Source organism: Oryx dammah, unplaced genomic scaffold (assembly GCF_014754425.2).
Source record: "Oryx dammah isolate SB20612 unplaced genomic scaffold, SCBI_Odam_1.1 HiC_scaffold_27, whole genome shotgun sequence".
NCBI lineage: Eukaryota > Metazoa > Chordata > Mammalia > Artiodactyla > Bovidae > Oryx > Oryx dammah.
In genome coordinates this window covers 104998346-105015005 of record NW_024070211.1, presented here as the reverse complement: position 1 = coordinate 105015005, position 16660 = coordinate 104998346, and the positions used below count along the sequence as shown (strand labels likewise).

At 38.8% G+C, this 16660-nt stretch overlaps 1 protein-coding gene across 2 annotated transcripts in view; it reads right to left on the bottom strand.

The window, feature by feature from the left end:
• Nucleotides 1–16660, bottom strand: part of LOC120854866 (sodium channel protein type 2 subunit alpha) — a 149304-nt gene that overhangs the window by 59391 nt on the left and 73253 nt on the right. For both annotated transcript variants that reach the window (XM_040229255.1, XM_040229254.1), the window contains exons 8-11: nt 13009–13072; nt 11344–11485; nt 10996–11202; nt 8843–9130 (exon numbers count right to left, since the gene is read on the bottom strand). In XM_040229255.1, the coding sequence (XP_040085189.1) occupies nt 8843–9130; nt 10996–11202; nt 11344–11485; nt 13009–13072 (701 nt within the window). The remainder of the gene's footprint in view (nt 1–8842; nt 9131–10995; nt 11203–11343; nt 11486–13008; nt 13073–16660) is intronic.

The following is a 16660-nucleotide window of genomic DNA, read 5'->3' as shown; positions in this document are numbered from 1 at the left end:
CATCTAAGAATACTGATCTACTTTCTCAGAAGAACTTATTTCTTCTTTTACTACACTCATGCTTTTTCATCCTATTATCAACTTCATTAGTAAAATAATTCATCTCCTTTATTATTTCCATATGACTATTTTTAAAACCTCTCCTACACTATCCAGTTTCTTTCATGTCTCCTTTCTCTATTTACAAGGGACTTTTAATTAGATATAAGGACATAATATCTACAGAACTTATGACCTACTGGTTATCATTACCTCAGAAAGAAAGCCAGATAATAAATGCTTGACAATAGGAAATAAAATAGAAATTATGTATATGTACCACTCTTAGTAACAGTTTATATTTTTATAATACAAGTACTGCCCTCAATTAGTGCCAGTAGATGATTTGGAGAGAGATAAGTTATAAAATTAGACACAATGTTTCTCAAATTTCAAAGGTGTAAGTGGCAGCTATATGAAAAATGATTGTTCTCCATGTGTTAGCCTCAACTTCCACTGCTTATATTAATTACATAAATCTATAGCAATCAATATGCAGGTCAGGAAACAACAGTTAGAACTGGACATGGAACAACAGACTGGTTCCAAATAGGAAAAGGAGTACGTCAAGGCTGTATATTGTCACCCTGCTTATTTAACTTATATGCAGAGTACATCATGAGAAATGCTGGGCTGGAAGAAGCACAAGCTGGAATCAAGATTGCCAGGAGAAATATCAATAAGCTCTGATATGCAGATGACACCACCCTAATGGCAGAAAGTGAAGAGGAACTAAAAAGCCTCTTGATGAAAGTGAAAGAGGAGAGTGAAAAAGTTGGCTTAAAGCTCAACATTCAGAAAACGAAGATCATGGCATCTGGTCCCATCACTTCATGACAAATAGATGGGGGGGCTCCAAAATCACTGTAGATGGTGATTACAGCCATGAAATTAAAAGACACTTACTCCTTGGAAGTGCCGGGGACCAGCGTGAGGAACTCTGCCCATGGCAAAGGTCATGAGGAAGGAGGCTTGGCATAAGCAAAGGCGTGATCGAGCCTCAGGAAACCCCCTGTTCCCGAGCATCTACCCCAAAACCAGAGTCTGTTTTATGCTCTCACCTACACCTCTGACTTTACAGGGGGCTCTCCCCCATCACCATTTCTCTCGGAGAAGCAGTTAACTTGCAACTCCAAGGCAATAAAAATTCCTGGGCGTGACAAGAGTGTTTCAGCTTACAGACTCCTCTGAAGGTTATCTAGCCCACCAGTATAGGTTTGTCCAGCCACATGTGATTGTTTACAGCCTCCCAACCTGAGAGGCGCAAGATGTTTTAGACTTACTAAAGGCAAATTCTTTTGGGAAGTTAGAAATTATTAGTATAGTGGGTTGGTTAGGAATTATATTGGTGAAGGGTTTTTCATTTGTTGTGTCAATAATTTCTGCTAATTCCCTGCCCTGGGTGTGACAAGGATGTCACAGGTCAAACCTCTCTGACAGACTAGCTTGTGTGACAGGATTATCCATACTCCTGCCACATGATTGTTTACTACCTCTCAACCATAAATAGCACAGAGAGTTTTGGAGTATTCTGAGAGTCTTAATTAGCAACTTAATTCTAACTCAATGAAACCAAGCCATGCCTGAGGGGCAACCCAAGACGGGTCATGGTAGAGAGGTCTGACAGAATGTGGTCCACTGGAGAAGGGAATGGCAAGCCACTTCAGTATTCTTGCCTTGAGAACCCCATGAACAGTATGAAAAGGCAAAATGATAGGATACTGAAAGAGGAACTCCTCAGGTCATTAGGTGCCCAATATGCTACTGGAGATCAGTGGTGAAGTAACTCCAGAAAGAATGAAGGGATGGAGCCAAAACAAAAACAATATCCAGTAGTGCATGTGACTGGTGATAGAAGCAAGATCCGATGCTATAAAGAGCAATATTGCATAGGAACCTGGAATGTCAGGTCCATGAATCAAGGCAAATTGGAAGTGGTCAAACAAGAGATGGCAAGGGTGAACGTCGACATCCTAGGAATCAGCGAACTAAAATGGACTAGAATGGGTGAATTTAACTCAGATGACCATTATATCTACTACTGCGGGCAGGAATCCCTCAGAAGAAATGGAGTAGCCATCATGGTCAACGAAAGAGTCCAAAATGCAGTACTTGGATGCAATCTCAAAAACGACAGAATGATCTCTGTTCATCTCCAAGGCAAACCATTCAATATCACAGTAATCCAAGTCTATGCCCCAACCAGTAATGCCAAAGAAGCTGAAGTTGAACGGTTTTATGAAGACCTACAAGACCTTTTAGAACTAACACCCCAAAAAGATGTCCTTTTCATTATAGGGGACTGGAATGCAAAAGTAGGAAATCAAGAAACACCTGGAGTAATAGGCACATTTGGCCTTGGAATGCAGAATGAAGCAGGGCAAAGACTAGTAGAGTTTTGCCAAGAAAATGCACTGGTCATAGCAAACACCCTCTTCCAACAACACAAGAGAAGACTCTACACATGGACATCACCAGATGGTCAACACCGAAATCAGATTGATTATATTCTTTGCAGCCAAAGATGGAGAAGCTCTATATAGTTAACAAAAACAAGACTAGGAGCTGACTGTGGCTCAGATCATGAACTCCTTATTACCAAATTCAGACTGAAATTGAAGAAAGTAGGGAAAACCGCTAGACCATTCAGGTATGACCTAAATCAAATCCCTTATGATTATACAGTGGAAGTGAGAAATAGATTTAAGGGCCTAGATCTGATAGATAGAGTGCCTGATGAACTATGGAATGAGGTTCGTGACATTGTACAGGAGACAGGGATCAAGACTATCCCCATGGAAAAGAAATGCGAAAAAGCAAAATGGCTGTCTGGGGAGGCCTTACAAATAGTTGTGAAAAGGAGAGAGGCAAAAAGCAAAGGAGAAAAGGAAAGATATAAGCATCTGAATGCAGAGTTCCCAAGAATAGCAAGAAGAGATAAGAAAGCCTTCTTCAGTGACCAATGCAAAGAAATCGAGGAAAACAACAGAATGGGAAAGACTAGAGATCTCTTCAAGAAAATTAGAGATACCAAGGGAACATTTCATGCAAAGATGGACTCGATAAAGGACAGAAATGGTATGGACCTAACAGAAGCAGAAGATATTAATAAGAGGTGGTAAGAATACATGGAAGAACTGTACAAAAAAGATCTTCACGACCCAGATAATCATGATGAGGTGATCACTCATCTAGAGCCAGACATCTTGGAATGTGAAGTCAAGTGGGCCTTAGAAAGCATCACTAGGAACAAAGCTAGTGGACGTGATGGAATTCTCGTTGAGCTGTTTCAAGTCCTGAGGGATAATGCTGTGAAGGTGCTGCACTCAATATGCCAGCAAATTTGGAAAACTCAGCAGTGGCCACAGGACTGGAAAAGGTCAGTTTTCATTCCAATCCCAAAGAAAGGCAATGCCAAAGAATGCTCAAACTGCCGAACAATTGCACTCATCTCACACTCTAGTAAAGTAATGCTCAAAATTCTCCAAGCCAGGTTTCAGCAATATATGAACCGTGAACTCCCTGATGTTCAAGCTGGTTTTAGAAAAGGCAGAGGAACCAGAGATCAAATTGCCAACATCTGCTGGATCATGGAAAAAGCAAGAGAGTTCCAGAAAAACATCTATTTCTGCTTTATTCACTATGCCAAAGCCTTTGACTGTGTGGATCACAATAAACTGTGGAAAATTCTGAAAGAGATGGGAATACCAGACCACCTGACCTGCCTCTTGAGAAATCTGTATGCAGGTCAGGAAGCAATAGTTAGAACCTGACATGGAACAACAGACTGGTTCCAAACAGGAAAAGGAGTACGTCAAGGCTGTATATTGTCACCCTGCTTATTTAACTTCTATGCTGAGTACATCATGAGAAACGCTGGGCTGGAAGAAACACAAGCTGGAATCAAGATTGCCAGGAGAAATATCAATCACCTCAGATATGCAGATGACACCACCCTTATGGCAGAAAGTGAAGAGGAACTCAAAAGCCTCTTGATGAAAGTGAAAGAGGAGAGCGAAAAAGTTGGCTTAAAGCTCAACGTTCAGAAAACGAAGATCATGGCATCGGTCCCATCACTTCATGGGAAATAGATGGGGAAACAGTAGAAACAGTGTCAGACTTTATTTTGGGGGGGCTCCAAAATCACTGCAGATGGTGACTGCAGCCATGAAAGTAAAAGACGCTTACTCCTTGGAAGAAAAGTTATGACCAACGAAGATAGCATATTCAAAAGCAGACATTACTTTGCCGACTAAGGTCCGTCTAGTCAAGGCTATGGTTTTTCCAGTGGTCATATATGGATGTGAGAGTTGGACTGTGAAGAAGGCTGAGCGCCGAAGAATTGATGCGTTTGAACTGTGGTGTTGGAGAAGACTCTTGAGAGTCCCTTGGACTGCAAGGAGATCCAACCAGTCCATTCTGAAGGAGATCAACCCTGGGATTTCTTTGGAAGGAATGATGCTGAAGCTGAAACTTCAGTACTTTGGCCACCTCATGCGAACAGTTGACTCATTGGAAAAGACCCTGATGCTGGGAGGGATTGGGGGCAGGAGGAGAAGGGGACGACAGAGGATGAGATGGCTGGATGGCATCACGGACTTGATGGACATGAGTCTGAGTGAACTCCGGGAGATGGTGATGAACAGGGAGGCCTGGCGTGCTGCGATTCATGGGGTCGCAAAGAGTCGGACACGACTGAGCGACTGAACTGAACTGAACTGAATTAGCATAGGGCTTTTCTCATCGTTGAGTCAATGATTGCCACCAGGCCTCCATATCCTTAGGCACCTGGGAATATATTAATCAATGTATTTGGAATATAGAAAAGGAAATATAGTAGTTTTTAAGGTTAGCAATACTAGACTTTTTGAGTTAATGAATTTTCTCTTTTGTAACAGATCACTGTACTTTGTTATAAATCACTGTGTCCTTGCTATGTAAAAATGTAACTTTATCACTATCTTAAGACTAAATATATCTTAAGGGGAACATTGGGGAAAGGATTTTCATTTGTTGGGCTGATGTTTGCTGCTAAATCTCCATATTCCCTGTCCTTATAATGAATATAACTAGCATATAGGAGAAATAAGTATTAACCTTTAAGCATATAGGAGAAATAAGTATTAACCTTTAAGATGAATCATGTTAACCTTGGGTTAAATAAATTCCTTTCTTGATTGTAACTCACTACACCCTCACCCTATAGGAATGCAACCTTTATTTGGAGGGTGGTGCCTGATTTAAGAAAAAACACCCTTGGAAGAAATAAGTTTTTTGGTTATCAGAAAGAAAGGATCATAAAATGTCAGCAGGTCTCATGGCCAGAAGATGATGTAAAATCCCTAAGACCTTTTTATGTGAAGCACCTGATTTTGATAAAGGTCAGGACTACAGATCCCCGCGTGACTCTGTATTCATCCCTATGTGTAACAAAAGGTATATAAGCAAACCCAAAAATAAAGAAATCGGATCAGTTTCCGGAAAGACTGATTCCCCCATGTCGTTTCTTTCTTGCTCCCCGTTTTTCTGGCTGAATTCCCATCTGGAGCATGGATGTTATTCCACGTAAACCAAGTTATTCAGCCTCTTTTTCTCCACTAATTTTCCTACTACACTATCCGTTTCTAATTCTCTATATATCTGTAATTAAATATATGTTTTTCCAAGGACGCTGAGTCAGTCCCCACCTTCGAATCATCCTGGATCCATTGGGGCTGAGCCCCGGCACTTGGAAGGACAGTATGACCAACCTAGATAGCATATTCAAAAGCAGAGACATTACTTTGCCAACAAAGCTCTGTCTAGTCAAGGCTATGTTTTTCCCAGTGGTCATGTACGGATGTGAAAGTTAGACTGTGAAGAAAGCTGAGTGCCGAAGAATTGATGCTTTTGAACTATGGTGTTGGAGAAGACTCTTGAGAGTCCCTTGGACTGCAAGGAGATCCAACCAGTCCATTCTAAAGGAGATCAGTCCTGGGTGTTCATTGGAAGGACTGATGCTGAAGCTGAAATTCCAATACTTTGGCCACCTCATGCGAAGAGTTGACTCATTGGAAATGACCCTGATGCTGGGAGGGATTGGAGGCAGGAGGAGAAGGGGATGACAGAGAATGAGATAGCTGGATGGCATCACCAACTCGATGGACATGAGTTTGGGTGAACTCTGGGATTTGGTGATGGACAGGGAGGCCTGGCGTGCTGTGATTCATGGGGTCGCAAAGAGTTGGACACGACTGAGCGACTGAACTGAACTGAACTGAACTGATAGCAATCAAATGTCCTGTTTCAAATAGAGGATGGATGGACAGTAAGAAAACAATCTGCCATAATAAGCGGATCTTTGGTTTATCATAAATACAGAGGGAAATAATAACTTTAGAAGGCCAACAGTATCTTATAAAGGCTTTAAAAATAAAATATCCAGATTGTCTTGAGCCGTGGTTAGAAACTGCACTCTTGAATTCCTTCTTTCCCCTATCCCACAATAAGAAGTCTTAAGAAGTCTAAAAAGTATTTCATACAATCCACCTACTCTGAGGCAATTATAATCCAGTGGTAAAAGTATATATTATATTTTTTTCAATATGAAAATATCAATGGTTACCAATACAATTGCCTATCATGTCCCTATAAAACAATAGTTTTTTAACACATTTGGGCCTTGTACCCTTGCAAAACCTATCAAAAGCTATGGACCCTTCACCACTGTACCCAGGCTCACTATTTTCAATATTACTTACAGGGTCTTGCAAAGTGAAATTAGTATGACTTCAGCATCCCTCCCTTTTTCCCCCTCCTTTCCTCTCTCTCTCTCTCTTTGTATCTTCATTGCCCTCTCCATCTTCTTAATTAGTTGCTTGATTACTTATTTATCAGATAAAAATCTTCAGTTCTATTTTTATACAAATACCACTTCAGAAACAGATATCCATTTGAGCCAAATATTACATGTTGTATAAGTCAGTCATCACCTATGATACCCAGCTAGTTAGGAAGCAGAAGTTTTAAGAAGACGGTATGGGGAAAATGTTACGTCTTTGGACAACATGTACAGAAAAAGGTGAGCTAGAACCTAACATTTTTAGACTTTACTATTCTGCCTAGAATTAGTTCTATTGGACTCGAAATAAAGCATACTGGGGTGACTCTCTGTGGTATCTGGTATCTGCTTTGCAGTTTCAAATTTTGGTAGTTTTTCCCCAGCTAACTTATTTCCCTTCTTTTCTCCCTCTCTCCTTTCCCTCTTCCCTTCCTTCAAAACAAACAATACTCTAAAAAGGCGATTTGATTTTCTTTACATTCACATTTATTGAGATTCACGTCTCTACTAATGGAATCTTAATGATTACGACAACAACATGAGCAAGGGTGAGTTAATGCCGGTACTTATTGTAAAACAGGTTCTATTTCAAATTTGAATTCAACTGCACTAATCCTTTCATTTAGCATATTTCATAATGTTACTTAGACTTAGAGTGAATGAGGCTGACCTATAAAAGTTATATACATTTTAAACATAAGGTTATGTGAGACTGTGGGTACAAAGAACATATATAATCCTAAATATACATATCTTTTAAATGAAATCAAATTGTAAGTTTTCTCATCAGTTTCTTAAGACTTTTAAAAAAATATTCTTTCTAGTCAGCCTAATACAGCAGAAAGTTCAAGGGTTTCAGTGTCAGGCCAACTGTGAATGCCACTTCAACCTTTAATAACTATATGACATTGGGCAATTATTTAACTTCACTGTAGTGAAAAGTAGTGAAAACAGTCATATTCAGAGTTGTTAACGTTAATTACGGTAGAAGAAGAAGAATGCCCAACACAAAACAGGGACTCAACAAAGAATACCACCCCTCCCCTTGTCTTCACATTTGCAGATTGGGGATGAGGATGACAGTACCTCCTAGGGCTGCAGTGAGTGGCCTCAATAAGTTTATACTGTAAGAAGCAATGCACCATGTAAGTGTTAGCCATTATCATTGCTGTCAGTGTTCAAATTGTTACTGTTAATTGTATGGACATGAATTTTTTTAGTACTGAAAACCTGTAAATCTTTTGATAATTTTAAAAACAATTAATGATCCTAAATTTCAAAGTTATAGCAGCTGGTGTTGGTAGATAAGCCAGAAGCATCTAGATAACATTTTCTGTACTATATAAGTCAACATATTATTTTCATTCAAGTCTCCTTAAACATGAGACACAGGTAATCAAGTGCAATTAAACACAATTGTTTATTTAGCATCATAGATCTTCCTCAGTGTGCATCTACCTAAAATTTTTGGTGAAACTTTTAGAAAAGATGTTGCTCCGGTTTCCCTTGAAATAAGAACATAAAGAATACATTTCTCATATGAAGTTGCCAGGTGGATGGGAACAACTGCACAGATGGTCTGAGAGAATCCACTCTTCAGTTCTAGGAAGCTGCCACTCAGAAAACTGAGTTACTGGGTCCAGGCACCACAGCTAAGAAGGGGTGGGAACCATCTGCTGATTATTCCCCAGGTGGAAAATTGCCCTGAGATGCTTACCAGTCTTTAGGGAAATCTCAAAATCACAAGTCTTCCCAAGTGCAGTGGGATCTATGCTCTAAAAATGCTTTCCTGGAATTCCAAAAAGTTGTAAAACTCACAAATTCCTTGAGATGATAACCAAAATTTATTCATCAATCATTACCATTCTGAAAGTATCGTGTCATCAAGGAGGAAGGCAGTTTTATCTCTAACCAAATTCTGGCATATTTTAAATACATGTGTTTGCTATAACAAATGCAATTTATATAATATAATATGTTTACCTGATGTGGAGAGGAAAACCTCTTTTCATATGTCAGCCTGCTTCCTTCTAAGGAAAACCGGAAACCTTTTCTTCTTATGCTGTCTTCAGATTCAGATTTGTGGACCCCATCTTCCTTTTCTTCTTCTCCAGACTGTTCTTTCTGTTTCTTCTTCTTCCTTCTGTTTTTCAGCTCTTTTTCACTCTTGGAGCTCAACTTTGATGCTACTGAAGAACTCTCTGAGAAAACCCCGATCCCACCAGCACCGCTGAAGTCTCTTGATTCAGCTGAAGCTGCTGCAGCTGCTGCCTAGAAGGGTCCAAGGGAAATGGCAGTTGCATATAAACTTTGAAAAACTCTATCCATGTTACTGCTTCACTTATCTTTGGTATCATGAATATGTGATTTTAAAAAATGATTCTCCATTCTAGTATGAATTTTGGAAAACAGCTCATATACTGTCATTGTTGGGCTTCCCAGGTAGTGCTAGTGGTAAAATTCCCACCTACCAATGTAAGAGACACACAGGTTCAATCCCTGGGTTGGGATGATCCCCTGGAGGAGGGCATGGCAACCCCCTTCAGTATTTTTGCCTGGAGAATCCTATGGACAGAGGAGCCTGGCAGGCTACAGTCCATAGAGTTGCAAAGAGACAGACATGACTAAAGCGACTTAGCACACACACACATTATCATTAAACCAATTAAAGAATTCAAATTAAGAGAAAAGTGAAAGATGACACATGTGACTTCAAAGATCTTCAAGCTGTGGCTTCACACTACACATTCTAATTATCTAATAAAATGCATGAGACACTCAAATATCATAAAGATTTTTTCTATTATTTAAACAATGTCATAAGAAGCAAATAATTTAAGAACTAAAGGTGTCCTATTTTAACCTGATCTAGCACACTTCCAATTGACAATGACTTTTAGTGCCAGTATATATTTAATATTTAAATGTAATTCAGTCAAGTATTTTGTTTTAATAAACCTTTTTTTCTCTTTGACTTAAAATGATTATTTCACTAAGAAATGCACAATGAAAACAAATTAGAGACTGTATATAAGAAAACCCCTGATCATGGCATCTGAGTGAATTTATAAATTACAACAGTACAATTATTGGAAAGATAAAATGCTCAATATTGTTGCTGCTATTCCAGTATAATTTTATTTATCTGATCTTTATTACATATTAGGATACTCAGTGTTAAAAGGGAATTGTACTCTACATTCAATAAAAATGAATATAGGCGATTAGATTAACAACATTAAGTCAAGCACATATAACTAGAGAAATTATTTTGAAACTTCATAAACTCCGAATTATAAGATTTACAGGGTAGTGGGCACAGAATGTAATTATTTAGCATGTTTATGTACCAGTGTTTCCTTTACGCAATCCACAAACTTACATTTGAATTCTTCAATTAGAAAATAAATATTAAATAGGTCTTTGTCTTTTTTTCCAGACTCTATAAAATAATCTTCTCAGTTTGACCTGGGTTTTCTGACCTTTCCCACCTCTAGTGACTCTAAGGAAGAAGCAACCAGAACTTAATTCTGCTTCCTCAGAAGATTAAGAAAATAGTTCAATGGAAGGCATGTCTCACAGAGTCGGACACGACTGAAGCGACTTAGCAGCAGCAGCAGCAGCAGCAGCAGGTATAACTACTTTGTGAGCCTGAGTGAATGAAGGGTCACAAGGGAGAAAAAAACTGCCAATAAACTCATTATAATTTGCCATGTTCGTATGCTATTACTATAGTTAGGTGATGTCAGCGGCTCAGTCATGTCTGACTCTTTGCAACTCCATGCATTGTAGGCTGCCTGGCTCCTCTATCCATGGGATTCTCCAGGCAAGAAGACAGGAGTGGGTGGCCATTCCCTTCTTCAGCATTATCTTCCCAACCCAGGGATCAAATCCATGTCTCTGGCATTGCAGGTGGATTCTTTACAGTCTGAGCCACCAGGGAAGCCCAAGTAATCACCAAAATAAAAGAATAAGTCTCCAATTACCAAATAGGCTCCTAACACTATTAAACACATATGGCCTGTTTCTAATGTCAGTTATCACTGCTGATTTTGTGTGTTTAAATGTCTCTGATCTTGACAGTATGGTCAGACGATGGAGATAAACACAAAAGGGCTCTATGTTTGCTACTATACCTGAGCTTCTTCCTGTTGCTTTTTAAGCTGTTCGAGCATCTGCTGAAATTCAGCCTCTTTCTGCTCCGCCTCTTCCAGCGTTGCCTGATTCTGTTCTTCATAAGCCATGGCCACCACAGCCAGGATCAAATTTATTAGATAGAAGGAGCCCAAGAAAATGACCAGCACAAAAAATATCATGTATGTTTTCCCAGCAGCACGTAGTGTCTGTAAAAATGGAAGAGATATTTTATTAAATTTTATACAGAATGTTACAAGCATGCATTCTCAGTAATAAAGTATTTTACAGCAGCTCTGTTGATCTCAGGAGTTCATGCTTCCCAGAAGAATCATTTCATCTGTTCTCACCAGTTGATAAAGGTTTTCCCAGAAGTCTTGAGTCATGAGACGAAATAAGGACAGGAAAGCCCAGCTAAAGGTGTCGAAGCTTGTGTAGCCATAGTTGGGGTTTCGACCAGCCTTCACACAGATGTATCCTTCTGGACACTGGCTGTGATTAGGTGAAAAGAAAGAGGGGACATCAGTCACTGAAAGTTGGATGGTTGGTTTTCCTGTTTTCATAGACCCTGATGTCTATTTTATGCAACACAAGAAAAAGCAGATTGATCTCACTTTACTCAGTGCTGAGTCCAGGACTAAGGGGACTGATTTACATAACAACAGGATCTGCTAAGTCTATTTGTGGATTTCTCTGTGATTCATGATTGCCATTATTATATTTATCATGCCTCCCTATAAGAGCAATCATATTATGATTACTATCTTCTGAGATTTGTGAAGATGAACAGAAAAATAAGTCTGCAGGGGAAAATTTGATTTTCACTGAAGATATCTAGAGGCAGAAGTGTGTTGAATGTGGAGGTAGGAAAGAGAGGTAAGAAAAAGATGGGGGTGGGATGCATACCAAGAGGAGTGAATGAGTCTGCAGAGTGAACATTTCACAGTATGACCTTAATGATTAAGCTGACCTGGACTCAACATTGTGCTTGACACTCTGGGCTGTGTGATCTTGGGCAAGTTGCTGGTTTGGAACACCTTGCATGTAAGAAAAGGCTAATAACAGAACCTGCCTCCAAACTTACAATCACTGAATAAGGCATCATATGTAAAACACTTAGTACAGTACAGAGAAGAGTTAAAATCAGTCTGTTTTACTTATCATTAAGATCTGGAAATAAGCGCAGCACAATATCATATGAACTAGATGCAAAGCTTGTTCCCAATGGGGATTCTGCTACAGGTGCTGGTTACTAATGTCCACAATAGCACCTCCCTCAGAAAGAACATCGGACTTCCATTTGTGATTCTAAAGTCTCGTAAATACAGAAAGAACTATTTCTCTGAATTTTCCTCCTAGCTTTAGCTCCAGGGAAAATGCTTCTTAAAAACAAGCATTCACATAATGCCAGTTGCGATAATTAAAAGTACTTATTGAATGCTGTAATAGCTATACATTCATTAATCCATTTAATTCTCACAGCCACCTTATAATTTATTCCCACTTATCCCATGGGGAAATCAGGGCAAGGAGAGGTGGCATTATATGGTGAGGTTCGGGTTTGAATTTGTGTAAACTCTCCGGTCTATGCTCTTAACCACTTTGCTAAAATATGCTAAACGTGGACTCACCACAGATCAGATACTGATATTATCTTCATATATATCTTATGCCATGGAGACCACATGAGTATATATAGAATATCACACTTATAAAAGAACATGGTTACGAATTCTATTAACTTGAGCTTTTTATGTACATGTATTGTTTTTCTTTCTATTTTCCATTGAACTAATTTGGAAGATTAGCTGTGACCTAGTATGGAAAAATAATTGCTGCATGAGTATGTGAAGGAGGTGAGAATCCACACTTATCCCAGCTATTTTGAGTCAGCGTGAAGTGGAATTTATGGAGGGCTTTGAATGAGGAGCAAGTGGGGGCAGGGTGGGCGGGAAGTGGCAGGTTAAGGCCTGTGGAGCAGTGTGGACTGAGGCTCGACACAAAACAGCACTTACCCTGCATCAGAGCTGTTGCCACAAAGCAGAGCATCATTTTGCCCTTCCAAAAAATAAAAGTGACCTATTTGAAAGAGCAAAGAATAGAAAGAATTATTTTGAAGAACCTTCAAAACGCTTTAGCCACTGTGTCTGGGTAACAAAGCTTACATATTTTAAAGCATAATAAAATTGATAAAATAATAAATATGTGTATGAAGTGAAATGAAGTGAAAGTCACTCGTGTCTGACTCTTTGTGACCCTATGGATTATAAAGTCCATGGAATCCTCCAGGTCAGAATACTGGAGTGGGGTAGCCTTTCCCTTCTCCAGGGGATCTTCCCAACCCAGGGATCTAACCCAGGTCTCCCGCATTGCAGGCGGATTCTTTACCAGCTGAGCCACCAGGGAAGCCCAAATATGTGTATGGCTAAATGAAAATAATAACTAATACTATACAAATATCACAAACATTTTTGATTAAACAAATGTTTAGAAAATCTGTTTAAAAAGACATTTTTTAAGATGTAAGATGCTATTATAGCATTCCTTATCAGTATTTATTGCAAATATAAACTCAAATCGCTTAAGTAAGTGTTAGTCTCTCATGTCCAGCTCTTTGCGACCCCATGGACTGTGGCCCGCCAGGCTCCTCTGTCCGTGGAATTTTCCAGGCAAGAATACTGGAGTGCTATTCCTTCCTCCAGCGGATCCTTCTAACCCAGTGATCGAACCCAGGTAAGATGAAAAATAGTTGTCAAACTGATATTTTTCACTTGGCACAGAAAGTAAGAGAAAGAAAAGCCTTGTTGCTTCTAAATGCTGCCATGAAATAACATTTTAGTCTACATGTTGTCAAAATGGATTCAGACATGTTTTTCCCGCCACTTTTAACTTAGGTTCTTGTGAAAAGTGGGCTTAGTTGTTTGCCCTTTCCATGATGCTATAAATAAGTGCTTTGTTTTGAGTTTTGGCTTGATTATTGTCTTTCAAGATAAACTTGCCCCTTTGGAGATAAAGATTTTCTAAGTATACCTAGTTTTTATTCTTAAGGAATACCTTATACATGATGCTAATAAGTTGCAGAGAATATCTCAGGGAACAGACAAATGCATAAACATACATATTTCATCTTCACATACAAAAACACACAGACATAAACACATTTAAACACACACATATATCCCTCACAAATTTTTTTTTTAGTTTTCAGAAATACTTAGAGTCTATATTCAAAGAATATCTTAATTGATTACGTAGGTCAATCTGAGTCATAGTTTTATGAAAAAAATTAGATCATTACCCCAAAACATATATCAAAAAATAATTCTAAAGATTTAGAAACAAGTCCCTTCATATAAAAATATGAAGACTTTCTATAATGTAGAATATATGAGGCTGTTTTATATGTAGAATATCTAGGTGAAAATTTGTATTATCTCTGAATCCAGAGGCATTTATAAACTTAAATATGGGGGGGGAAAACCCAAAATTTGATGACTTGATTGCCTAAAAATCAAAGTCATTTAGGCATCAAAACAATGAGAAGAAAAACAAGCTAGAGAATACATTTTCAAAAAAAAAAAAAGCAAAAGGTTAATATACTTGATAAATTATCGAATTCTTATGAATTTCCCCAAATATACTATACTTTTATAGAATAATGAGTAAAAATACCAACAGATAATTCACATTATATAAAATATATTAATTGCTAATGCTACTGATAAACATATTATAAATTCTACCACATTAATAATTAAAAAGAGATATTTTTTTCTCTCTACCATACAGTAACAGTTAATATTAATGGGAATTCAGTAACATAGACACTGCTATAGGAGTTATATAGTTTGATCTCTCTAGAGTGGAATTTGAGACTATGCCTCTCTAGCCATCTTTCATGCACAGATGGGCACATAAAAGACAGAAATCGTATGGACCTAACAGAAGCAGAAGATATTAGGAAGAAGTGGCAACAATACACAGAAGAACTATACAAAAAAAATCATCATGACCAGATAAGGTGTGATCACTCATCTAGAGCCAGACATCCTGGAATGTGAAGTCAAGTGGGCCTTAGGAAGCATCACTATGAACAAAGCTAGTGGTGAACTATTTCAAATCCTAAAAGATGATGCTATTAATGTGCTGCACTCAATATGCCAGCAAATTTGGAAAACTCAGCAGTGGCCACAGGACTGGAAAATGTCAGTTTTCATTCCAATCCCAAAGAAAGGCGATGCCAAACAATGTTCAAACTACCACACAATTGCACTCATCATACACACTAACAATGTAATGCTCAAAATTCTCTAAGCCAGGCTTCAACAGTATATGAATTGTGAACTTCCAGATTTTCAAGCTGGTTTTAGAAAAGGCAGAGGAACCAGAGATCAAATTGCCAACATCCGCTGGATCACTGAAAAATCAAGAGAATACCATAAAAACATTTACTTCTGCTTTATTGACTATGCCAAAGCCTTTGACTGTGTGGTTCACAACAAATTGGAAAATTTTTAAAGAGATGGGAATACCAGACCACCTGACCTGCCTCCTGAGAAATCCGTATGCAGGTCAGGAAGCAAGAATTAGAACTGAACATGGAACTACAGACTGGTTGTTGCTGGGAAAGGAGTATGTCAACATTGCATATTGTCACCCTGCTTATTTAACTTAATGCATAGTACATCATGCAAAATGCCAGGCTGGATGAAGCACAACCTGGAATCAAGACTGCCAGGAGAAATATCAGTAACTTCAGATATGCAGATGACACCACCCTTATGGCAGAAAGAGAAGAACTAAAGATCCTCTTGATGAAAGGGAAAAAGGAGAGTGAAAAAGCTGGCTTTAAAATTCAAGATTCAGAAAATGAAGATCATGGCATCCGGTTCCATCACTTCATGGCAATAGATGGGGAAACAATGGAAACAGTGACAGACTTCATTTTGGGGGGTTCCAGAATCACTGTATGGTGACTGCAGCCATGAAATTAAAAGACACTTGCTCCTTGGAAGAAAAGTTATGAGCAAACTAGACACCATATTAAAAAACAGAGACATTACTTTGCCAGCAAAGGTCCATCTAGTCAAACTTATGGTTTTTCCAGTAGTCATGTATGGATGAGAGAGTCGGACTACAAAGAAAGCTGAGCACCGAAGAATTGATGCTTTTGAACTGTGGTGTTGAAGACTCTTGAGAGTCCTTTGGACTACAAGGAGATCCAATGGGTCCATCCTAAAGAAAATCAGTCCCAAATATTCACTGGAACGACTGATGCTAAAGCTGAAACTCCAATACTTTGGCCACCTGATGTGAAGAACTGACTCATTGGAAAAGATCCTGATGCTCGGAAAGATTGAAGGCATGAGGAGAAGGGGATGACAGAGGATGAGATGGTTGGATGGCATCACCTACTTATGGACATGAGTTTGAGCAAGCTGCAGGAGCTGGTGATGGACAGGGAAGCCTGGCATGCTGCAGTCCATGTGGTCGCAATGCGTTGGACCACCACTGAGTGACTGAACTGAACTAAGCTTTAATACTGTCAAACTCTTTAACATTTCAAAATTCTATTAGTATAAATCTATCTGAAAGAAACAATCAGAAATACATGAAAAATTTTTGTGCAAAGATTGTCACTATGCTGCTTTTATAATATTAATGAAC